Here is a 12,049-nt window from a genome sequence, read left to right as displayed (position 1 = left end):
TCACTTCTATGGCAGCCCTATTACGGCTCCATAAGTAGCTGAAACTAGAATATCTCTCTCTCCTCAAACACGTATAATGCCAGCTTTTAAGGATCACCAATTGGGTGGTCTTGATTGCAACTTTTATTGTGCAAGCTCTAACAATATTCCCCCTTTTAAAGGGGTATTAACAGATTTTAAAAAAATGTCACCTAGCCACAGATTAGGTGATGATTTTCTGATCACTGGGGTTTCCACTGCTGGGACCCCCATCCACCATGAGAACAGGGTTCCCAAACCCTCAGATCCTCCTCACTATACCCCCACAGTGAGGAGGAGCTTGAATAGAGCGGCGGTCAAGCAATGCGCGTGCCGCTCAATTCAATGTCTATGAGAATGACGGAAACAGCCAAGCGCTGTGCTCGGCTGTTTCACTCATTCTCCTAGACTTTAAATGGAGCGCGCATGGTCAACCGCTGAACCATTCAATGTTCTCCTCACTGTGGTCAAGCAGTGAGGAGGAACAGGGCGTTCTCACGATCAGTGGGGGTCCCAGCGGTGGGGCCATTAGTGATCAGAAAATGATCACATATCCTGTGGATAGGTAATAATTTATTTTTATTTTTGGTACAACCCCTTTAAGTGCTGGTTATTTTTCTTGTATACCTCCATGTCAGTGTGTATACGTATGCCTGCAGTTTATTATTGTAAATAAATGCAACTGAAGTGATCATATAAATATCATGTAAATAATACATTTTTTCATACCTCTCATTCCCATAGCTTTCATTGCAGCATTGAAAAGTTGTAAACAAACACATTTTACTTTGTTTTTAGAGCAGATTGACTTCATTCCCTGCTGCCAGTTTCATCCATCCTGCAAATAAAATAAGATTCCTTCTCAGCTGTTTTAGTTGCTTGGTCAAGGAAGGAACAGTTGAACCTCATATGAACTTGTGCGCTGTGCAGTATAACCTTCAAAGCACTGCCATAAAGCGCACAGTTTTCTGCTTAGCAACGCTGACATTTCCAAATAAACTCATTCCCTGCATGCTTTATGTTTTGGAGAATGAAATATCTGTGAAACGAACCATTTGTTTTTCCGTATTACAGCACTCTAGTGCAAAACTTCAAACACCAATAATAAGGCTACCAAAAAATGTAAAGGTCTAGGCCATATTCACACAGCAGTAATTTAGTCTGTATTTTACATCCATATTTGTAAGCTGAAACGGTGGATTGGGTCCAAAACACAGAAGAGGTGCATATCTTTCCATTATACTGTGTAGGTCAGTCCTGGTTTTGGCTTACAAAAACAGAGGCAAATTTTTTAATCAAATACTGCCTTAGTGAAAGTGGCCTTGTATTTTTTTTTTTAAATCAAACAAGTTTTTATTGAGAATACAACATTCGTTATACAGCTTTTGCATTTCCGATAATAAACAGGAAAAAAACTAACATAACATCTCGTTCTTAATGCAAAATTCCTGCAGTTACATTATAATATGTATCCATCATCTTTGGTTGTATCTTCACATACGTCCCTGTCCCTACCCCTGTCAACCTAACTTTCTCCTGATTCGTCAAGCCACTCCACCTCCTCCATCCTTCCTGCATATCAAACAGGGATCCCACCATACCTTGACAATATAAGTGTGTCAGCCCACCTCCAAATCTCATCTAGTGTACTGCATTACCATAGGTGTTCACTCATTTACCCCATTGCTTCTCATGCTTATGAATTGCCCCTCTTTTCAGATATATTCGATGTTCCAGTGATACTGTGTGGTTCACATATCCAACCAGCTCAGACACCTCCAGGGGATCCGCCTGCAGCCAATATTTTGCAATTAGTTTCCTAGCGTGATACAGGACCTTTTTAATAGCCAGCAATTCCACTCCATCCCCTCCTTCCTCCCCCATACAGCCCAATAAAAAGATCTAAGGCTGGGTTCACACGACCTATTTTCAGGCGTAAACGAGGTGTATTATGCCTCGATTTACGCCTGAAAATACGGCTCCAATACGTCGGCAAACATCTGCCCATTCATTTGAATGGGTTTGCCGACGTACTGTGCCGACGACCTGTAATTTACGCGTCGTCGTTTGACAGCTGTCAAAAGACGACGCGTAAAATTACAGCCTCGTCAAAATAAGTGCAGGACACTTCTTGGGACGTTTTTGGAGCGGTTTTCTCATAGACTCTATTGAAAACAGCTCCAAAAACGGCCGAGAAAACTGCGCGAAAAACGTGAGTTGCTCAAAAAAGTCTGAAAATCAGGTGCTGTTTTCCCTTGAAAACAGCTCCGTATTTTCAGACGTTTTTGGCTCAGCGTGTGAACATACCCTTAGGTTCCAGTGGGAAATCTCTACCATATACTCTAGATACCATTCCTTTAACTTCTTTCCAATAGACATTTAGCATCGGACAGCTCCAAAACATATGTTTTATGTCCGCCCCATCAAACAAACACCTAGGACACTCCTTTGTTGATCTAATTCGCATTTGCCATAGCACCTTAGGCGTCCTATACACCCTATGTAATAGAAAGAGTTGTGACCTCCTGTGCGCTACACTAATAGAGAGTATTTTGGACGATCCAAGTATTTCCTCCCATTCTTCGTCTGCTATAGTCCCTACATCCTCTTCCCATTTACGTCTGATCTCCACCAGCGGATCTCCTAGGAATTTGGAGAGTAGCGTACTATATAGCACCGAAATAATCCCTTTAGTGTCTTGTGCCCCCAACACCTGTTCCATCTCTCCCATAGTGGAGCAACTCAAGTCCACCAGCCTCTCTTGAGCCTGCGCCGCATGCCTTAACTGAAGATATTGGTAGAACAGCCGATGTGAGAGTCCAAACTCTTCCTGTAATTGTGCAAAGAGCTTAAGAGTACCTTCTTCATACAACTGGTGCACATATCTGATCCCTGCTTGTTCCCAATCCTGAAATCCTTCCAAAATATTAAATTCCCATAGATATGGATTATCCCATAAGGGCATATAATCGGAGCATCCTGTAAACCCCAATATTTTCTTACTTTCCCACCAAACTCTATGTAGTAATAGCAAAGTCGGTTTCCCTCTCGCCTCCCTCCTTAATTTATGAGACTCCATCTAGTACATCCGTTCTCTGGCCCAAATAGTACACCAATTTCCCACTAGAATTCCACTCCTCCCTATTCTTCCAGCCTTTAAAGTGTTGTATTTGAGCCGCTAGATAATATATCCATGCATTTGGAATAGCTAACCCTCACTGTTCTGCTGGTAGTTGTAGCTTTTCCATTTTAATCCTGGGGATCCCCCTTTTCCACACTAAGTCCCTAAACAAATTATGTATTCTCCTGAACCAATATTTACGCAACCACACTGGGGCATTATGCACAACATAAAGAACCTGGGACATCAGAATCATTTTGATGAGATTTGCTCTTCCCAGTGCTGACAGTGGTAACCCAAGCCATACTTTGGTCCTATCTGTTAATTTATTCAATAATGGTATCACATTCAACTCAACAAAGTCCTGCACCCTTGCCGATACCGTAATTCCCAGATACTTAAACTTCCGTACACACGGTACCTCAATTCCTCCAATCATCAATGGCGTATCTACTGGCTGGAGTGGCAGCAACACCGACTTGTTAAAATTAATTTTTAACCCTGAAAATCTGCCAAACCGCTCCAATACCGTCATTATCACTGGCAATGAATAATCTATCTCCCCAGGAACAACAAGATATCATCCGCATATAGTGCTATGCGCTCCTCCAGCTCCCCACAACGAAACCCTTCTATCCCCGGATGTTGTCTTACCATATTTGCTAGGGGTTCAATTGCCAGCGCAAATAGTAGCGGGGAAAGTGGGCATCCCTGTCGCTTCCACCTCTCTAACCTAAAAGAGTCCGACATCCTTCCATTTGCTCTGATCCTAGCTACCGGTTCCTTATATAGTAATTGTACCCATTTTATAAAGTTCCTTCCAAAGCGATCCGCTCCAATACAGCCCACAAGTAACCCCAAGGAAATTATCTAGGGGTATAGTGAGCATTTTGACACCACAGGATTTTTTGCAGAAATTATTTGAATTAGGCTGTGAAAATTAAAATGTACATTTTTTTTTAAAGAAAATGTAGGTTTAGCTAATTTTTTTTTCATTTCCACAAGGACTAAAGGGGAAAAAGCTAAATTTAATTTAATAAACAATACTCCACATGTGGTAATAAATGGATGTTTGGACACACGGCAGGGCTTAGAAGGGAAAGAGTGCTATTTGGCTTTTGGAGATCACATTTAGCAGGAATGGTTTGCAGAGGCCATGTTACATTTGCAAAGCCCCTGAGGGGACAAAACAATGAAAATGTCCAAAAAGTGTCTCCATTTAGGAAACTACACCACTTGAGGAATTCATCTAGGGGTGTAGTGAGCATTTTGACCCCACAGGTGTTCCATAGATTTTATTAGAATTGGGCAGTGAAAATAAAAACAATCCTTTTTCTTCAATAAGACGTAACTTTAGCGCAAAATGTTTCATTTTCTCAACAAAGGAAAAAAAGAACCCCAACATTTGTAAAGCAAATTCTCCCGAGTACGGCAATACGTGGTCATAAACCGTTGTTTGGACACACGGCAGGGCTCAGAAGGGAAGGAGCGGCATTTGGAGTGCAGATTTTGCTGGATTGGTTTCTGGTCGCTATGTTGCATTTGCAAAGCACCTGTGGGACCAAAACAGTGGAAACCCCCCCCCAGAAGTGCCCCATATTGGAAACTACACCCCTCAAGGTATTCACCTAGGGGTGTAGTGAGTATGTTAACCCGCAGGTGTTTTGTAGAAATTAGTGTACACTCGATGTTGCAGAGTGAAAATGGGATTTTTTCCATAGATATGCCAATATGTGGTGCCCAGCTTGTGCCACCATAACAAGACTGCTCTCTAATTATTATGCGGTGTTTCCCGGTTTTAGAATCACCCTACATGTGGCCCTAATCTTTTGTCTGGACATTTGACAGGGCTCAGGTGTGAAAGAGTACCATGTAAAATTGAGGGCTAATTTGGCGATTTATAAAGTATTGGTTCACAATCGCAGGGCTCTGATGTGAAATAATAAAAGAAACCCGAGAAGTGACCCAATTTTGGAAACTGTACCCCTCAAGGCATTTATTAAGGGTGTAGTGAGCATTTTCACCCTACAGGACTTTTCCATAAATGATTGCGCTGCGGATGGTGCAAAGTAAAAATGTAAATTTTTCCCTGGATATTTTTCCCTACTCTTGCCGCCGGCTACGGAAGCCTTTCAAGTCTGGAAGGTTTCCATGCAAGGCAGACCGGGAAGCTAATATTAGGCCTCCGGTTGCCATTGCAGCCACCGGAACCCCCTGCAATTTCATTGCTGGGGTGCCGATGAGCTGCAAACAACTTAAATGCAGCGATCGCTTTTGACCGCTACATTTAAGGGGTTAATGGCGGGGATCAAAGCTAATTTCGGTCCCCGCCATTAGTCGGATGTCAGTTGCAATACACCGCTGACAGCTTCTGAGCCGGTGCCATTCATTTGTCGTATGGATACAGCAAGATGCAGGAAGCACTAGCTTTCCATGACGTATCCATATGGCAAATATCGGGAAGGGGTAAAAAATATTCAAGTATAACGTTGTATAGTTTTATACTTTGTGTAAATAAAAGGCATGAAACATGTAGTGGCGTCTTATATTCTGTAATTGACGGTTTTCCATTTCAGTGCGGTTTTACTTTGAACATTTTTATTGATCACCTTAATCACTCCGATTTGTTGACATCTTCAGGTAATTTTGCTGCACAAAGAAGAAATTAGCAGAAAAAACAATCAAAAAGCTTAGTGATTAAGGCTGAATTAGACGATACAAAGAGCAACTTCACATCAAAGTTAGAATAAAAAAAATATGTAATCTATCTTTCAAGGGAACTCAAAATATATATTGTCCCCTCTTAAATGTCATAATTGAACAATTAAAATCCAGCATGTCATGTCATGTCAATACATAGGTTTACACCATGCTGTACTTTGTGAGAGGGGTTTGCTTATGGTGAAGCTTCTTCTCAGATACAAAAATTCTAGGAGAAAAATGTTCAACATGTCTATTTTCTGCAGAAATGCCAAGTGTCTCCACTAATATCTTTATCAGAATGTCGCCATGCTGCCACAATTTTGCCTTTAATAGTGCCTGTAGATGGCTCCTATAAATAGTGCTATATTAATGTCTCCAGTAGTGTCAGCAGAGAATGCACATCAGCCTTTCCCTGCGTCCTCACATGTCACACAACGTGGCGGACGTTCCTCTGGTGATCTACTCAGCACCTGTGGGTGATAAACCGGTAGATCATGATCAACAGGTTGCTTTCCTTTGCTCTATAAATTATTTTGGAGATTTTTATTGAAATCTCCAATAAATTATAGCAATATTTGACATCTTGAGTATAGAAAATAATTCATATTGGGCTAGGACTGTATCTGATGCTGCAGATTCAAACGCACAAAGTAACAATAAACGACACTGCCTGGAGTTGTCGCTTCTTTTGTGGGGTTTATGTGATGTGTGTTAGCTGAGAAGCAGGATTTACTGAAGGTCATCACAGTTTTAGACAACTGACACTGAAAAGGTCACTAATAAGTTTAAGCTTTTCATGTGTTACTATTACAAGGAAAGGGTCTGTTAGCATCTGACACATGCATGACTTGGTGGTAGCTACACTGCTAATTTGTGATATGTGTCAAGTCTAATATGTCAGCTCCCTCATTCTTCTGCATGAGATTAACAAAATCCTGCAAGGGTTATTGTGTGCAGTGTTATGCTACAAAAGCTTCTTGACAGAACGGTCTTACCTGGAAGTGTGGACAAGCATTTTAAGTGGTGAACTCAGATTCACACAGCCTGCGAGGCTAAAAGGAGCAGAGCAGGAGCAAAGCTACAAAGTACAAAGCTACATTCCTAAGCAAAGAGCTTCATATGATTATTGTAAGGCCTCTGCCACAATCTTCAATTTCCTGGTGTCCAGGGTTGCTCCGCACCACCATAATTGCAGCCAGGTTAATAAATTGTACTTGGTAATTGTATGTTAATAATCAATTTTAAGCCATGCCACTATTGCTAGACCACGCTTCTTTCCCACTAAGCCCTCCCATACTTGTCTATCGTGTTGAAAAAGTGTCTTAAACAGTTAATAAATATGGCCCACAGTATGTACACCAGAATTCTTACTCAATTTAAAGAGGCTCTGTCACCAGATTATAAGTGCTCTATCTCCTACATAATCTGATCGGTGCTGTAAAGTAGAGAACAGTGGTTTTTATTTTGAAAAACCATCATTTTTGAGCAAGTTACGAGCAATTTTAGATTTATGATAATTAGTTTCTTAATGCCGAACTGGGCGTTTAACTTTTGACCAAGTGGGAGCATTATAAAGAGGAGTGTATGATGCTGAACAATCAGCATCATACACTTCTCTCCAGTCATGTCCATTTGTACGCAGCACAGCGTGATCTCGTGAGATCACGCTGTGCTGTCACATACACCCACATTAACTTTACTGAAGTGTCTTGAGAGTGAATAAACATTGCCTCCAGCCAGGCCAGGATGTCTATTCACACTCCCGACACTTCGGTAAAGTTACTGTGGGAGTATGTGACAGCACAGCGTGATCTCACGAGATCACGCTGTGCTGCGAGTGCAGCTAAACATGAATGGAGAGAAGTGTATGATGCTGATTGGTCAGTGTCATACACTTCTCTTTACAACGCCCACTTGGGAAAAAGTTGAAAAACGCCCAGTTGGTCATTAAGAAACTAATTAGCATAAATCTAAAATGGTTCATAACTTGCTCAAAACTGATAGTTTTTCTAAATAAAAACCAGTTATCTACATTACAGCGCCTATCAGATTAGGTAGGAGATAGGGCACTTATAATCTGGTGACAGAGCCTCTTTAAGCCAGAATTCTGGCAAATTTTGAATAATAAATCTGCCTCAATATTTTATGGAGATTGTTTTATATTACGTTAAGTACAATATAAGATTTGTCTTTGGTAGAGAAATACTGCAGTGGGCAATACCCAGATTGTGAACATATCCTTAAAAGGGGTTGTCCCACCATTAAATATATTCATCGTATAGATAATGAAAAATGAACTATCTTTCCATTTACAAGCTGTAAATAAAACGATGCAGTGAAGAGTTATGACATTTACTTACATAGTATGACACCACCTGGAACGGTCTCGTTGATCAGCGCTCGTTTACACAGCCCACATCGGGCCGTGTAATACCAGCTTTACTAAGGGAAAATGAAGACTGTTTTATGGGGTATCTTGATTTTGCAGGCCTAGAACTATTGTTCTGAGAAACTGGTGTTTATGTATTGTGCCTGTGAGATCAGTTGTAAAGATATGTGGAAACTTGTGTTATACAAAATATGTTGTAATATTTCTGTATACTTTGGTTTTCTCTAATTATTCATGGCTGTAAAAATAATCCCCAAATATCTGGATTCTAAAATATTTTTTCTTTTTGTTTGCTTTTAAAGCCATTAAGATGATGGATGTGTTCCCTGCATAGCTGGATGGACTGAAGATTCTACAATGCCATGTAAACATTAGTAACAAACCCAAATTCAGTGGTAATGCAGTGGGAAAATGGAAGAACTTTATAAAGAAACACCAGACCTGCAAATGGACTTTAACAGCAGTTCCTCAACTATTCCAAACAAACTGGAGAACGGGGTCGCACAACTGATTACCACAGAGGCATGGAATATAAATCCCTCTGGTTTGATGAAAAAAGCACTCTCCCCTCTTGTAACCGTGCCAGCTGCCCCTGTTCTTAGTCCCTCATCTGATTCACAGAGTGGGGTAGCACTGAAGGTGGCTGCAACTGTTCTTCAGCCGATTTGCCTGGGAGAGAGCCCCGTTGTACTGCCAATACATTGGCAGGTTGCAGGTAGCACCCCACCTCAAATGAACACAAACAGCAGCAGCACACCCTATGTTATAACTACACAAGGACCGGTACCACTCCCTGTGATTTTGGAGCAGCATGTTTTTCAGCACTTGAACTCCCCATTGGTGTTGCCTCAAGTGCCTCCATGCCCTGGCTCTACCTTTCAGAACCACCTTTTCCCAGGAACTACTGCTACTGTTGGTCAGCCACAAATATTAGACCAGAAGACTACTAGTCCTGTGCAGGAAAATGTACTTCCAGCACTTTTTCAAACACCAGGATTTTCAACTGTACTACAAGATTTGTTTCCACCACCAAGTTTAGGCACACCCTCTCCTTGTCATTCATCTCCAGATTATGCATCTGCTAATATACACTCAGTCCCCTCTCAAGCCTTCAGCTCCCCTTTAACTCCTTTAGTTCCACCTGCCACGCTCCTGGTACCATATCCTGTAATTGTTCCCCTACCAGTGCCTCTGCCTATACCCATACCGATCCCTATACCAGTACCACAGACTGAAAAGTACTGTAAAGGAAACTTGGACCTTTCTAAACCAACAGTAGACATCCTTAAGAATTGCAAAGGCACCCAAACCACCCTGGAGAAAGAAGTTAAACCTTTTGAATTTACAGCAAAAACAGAATTTCCACAGTTTCATCGACACTCGGTCATTAAAATAAACGAAAATGAAGCACTTGATCTTTCAATGAAAACTGAGCCACTGGTTAATAACAATGATACAAGTACTGAGGTACTTCAAGAAGACGGTGTTTTAGATCTGTCAGTCCCTGTGCACAAGAGATGTGCAAGCTCCAGTACTCAAGTTGGTACATCTGCATCAAGTATGTCTCCGTGTAACCCTGTAAATGCTTATACAGGTAAGAGTTTCCCTGCTACAACATTTAACCCATCCTTGCTCCATAATGAACGAACACAGAAACAGGACACTCGAGTTATCTGCACCAACTCTGCTGAAGTTTTGCGCCAACAAAAATGGGTTTCCGAGCCAAGCAGTAGAGCTAGTTTTGAGCCTAAAATGCCCAACAACATTGAGCTGGTGGGTAGTTCCCAAACAGCAAAAGTCATTGTTTCTGTGAAAGATGCTGTACCTGCCATATTTTGTGGCAAAATTAAAGGACTTTCCGGTGTCTCAACAAAAAACTTTTCCTTTAAGAGAGACTTGCCACAGAACTCTGTAATGCAGAGCTACGATGTGAAGAGTCAGACAGAGGTGAGGGAGAATGCAGACACTTTACGAAAGCCAGTAAAAAACAGAGGCATGAAGCTAAAGAAGGTGAATTCCCAAGAGATACATATTCTTCCAATCAAAAAACAGAGACTGGCAGCATTTTTCCCAAGAAAATGATATAATCCCAAAAAGCTGCAAGAAACTGAAGGTTACTAATTCTTATGCCGTCTTTTTGACACTAGGTGTACAAAGACATCAGTTTTTTAAGTCATTTTCTAACCGTAAGAGCAGATCATGTACCCACGCAGCAAGTAAATACCTTTAAAAAAAACCTTTGTAATTTATTATGTTGGGGGGTAAGATTAAAAGGTAAATAGCTAGAATATCTACTATGTTTTTGTAACTTGTAACGAGCCACCAAACAACTTATTTTTGAGCAGATTGCACATTTTATGCAGCTTTTACTAGACTGATGGGTTGGTCAGAGCTGTTTTTACTGCCAAGATTTGCGTACATGCTGTATTTAATATGAATAGCTACATTGCTTATTTAAAATAAATATTCGTATGTGTTATAATTCACAGTCTTGTGCTTGTGTTATGTTACCAGACTTGTTCAAGAGACAAAAAGTATATAAAGCTTTAGTGCAGGGCAGCAGAACATGGTATTGCTTATATGGTTCACCAAAATCTGTGCAGAAACCATACATCAATGGTATAGGAAAAAAAAAAAAAATAAATGGGGAAAATTACAGGTGTCCATTTTTCAACCACGTTAACTACGCAAAAGAGAAACAAAAATATATTTGGTGTATGCAGTGGATGAGCGGTGACAGATTCCTGTAAAATGTTGTAACAATCTAAACACACATTATATCAGTTCCTTCCTACTCCTCAGTTATTCTCTATTAGAAAGAACAATTTTGCCCTTTATAAAATATTTTGTAATTTTCAACATGGGGAGGTTTTCTGTACCACACTCTGAATAAAATAAATGGCCAAACGGAGTAAGGCTGCGTTCACATCTGCGTCAGGGCTCCGTTCCGTCGAAACGGAGCCCTGACACAAGTGGAAACCAGAGGTTTCTGTTTCCATCACCATTGATTTCAATGGTGACGGATCCGATACAAATGGTTTCCGTAGTTTTGACGGAATGAATACTGTAGTCGACTATGCTATTCATTCCGTCAAAACGACGGAACCCCTGCACAACGGAGACAAATGGAAACCATTTGCACCGGATCGGTCACCATTGAAATAAAAGGTGATGGAAACGGAAATCTATGGTTTCCCTTTGTATCAGTCTGGGCTCCGTTCCGACGGAACGCTCAGACGGAACGCAGCCCTGACGCAGGTGTCAACACAGCCTTAGTGAAAGAAAACAAATAAGGTAGGTTCCGCATACGCATTGCAACGTTTTGTTTTTTTTTTACATCTTTTTGCTTGCACTCTAAATATATTATTTTCGTTCATCAGGTTTGCGTGGGAAGATTCAACCTGGCTCACCCCACTTCTCAGTGTTCACAATGTGTCCCCACTTCTGCCAATCACAGCAGGATCTCCTTTTCTTTTTCAAACAGTACTAACAGCAAGTCCTACTCCCCAATACACAGCAATTTTATTTGCCTTTTTCTTCTTCTGGTCATCCTGCCATCAACTTTTATCATAAAGTTCCTTTGTGAAGGAAACTAGAATTTGACATAAGCTCTTCAGCTACATTCACACGACAGTGAAAAAAATAGCCATTAAAAACTGATCAACCATCTTTCATGGCCGTTTTGCATCAGTGTGTCTCCAAATTTTTCTCCACTTCAAGTCCGTCTGTCTGATTTTTAATGGCCATTTGTCATCAGTTTTTCATTGGCGTTAAAAAACAAAACAAACGACGGATGGATTTCATTTGTCAGGTTTTTT

At 40.9% G+C, this 12,049-nt stretch overlaps 1 protein-coding gene across 2 annotated transcripts in view; it reads left to right on the top strand.

Annotated features, from left to right (window-relative positions):
- RAI2 (retinoic acid induced 2) overlaps positions 1-10,717 on the top strand; it is a 73,921-nt gene extending 63,204 nt beyond the window's left edge. For both annotated transcript variants that reach the window (XM_075852965.1, XM_075852966.1), the window contains exon 2: positions 8,534-10,717. In XM_075852965.1, coding sequence (XP_075709080.1) covers positions 8,643-10,313 — 1,671 coding nt within the window. In that variant the 5' untranslated portion in view covers positions 8,534-8,642 and the 3' untranslated portion in view covers positions 10,314-10,717. The remainder of the gene's footprint in view (positions 1-8,533) is intronic.
- Positions 10,718-12,049: the final 1,332 nt, after the last annotated feature.

This window comes from Rhinoderma darwinii, chromosome 2 (genome assembly GCF_050947455.1).
Source record: "Rhinoderma darwinii isolate aRhiDar2 chromosome 2, aRhiDar2.hap1, whole genome shotgun sequence".
In the NCBI taxonomy this organism is placed as follows: Eukaryota; Metazoa; Chordata; class Amphibia; order Anura; family Rhinodermatidae; genus Rhinoderma; species Rhinoderma darwinii.
The sequence above is the reverse complement of the archived record's forward strand: the minus strand, read 5'-3'. Positions and strand labels throughout refer to the sequence as shown.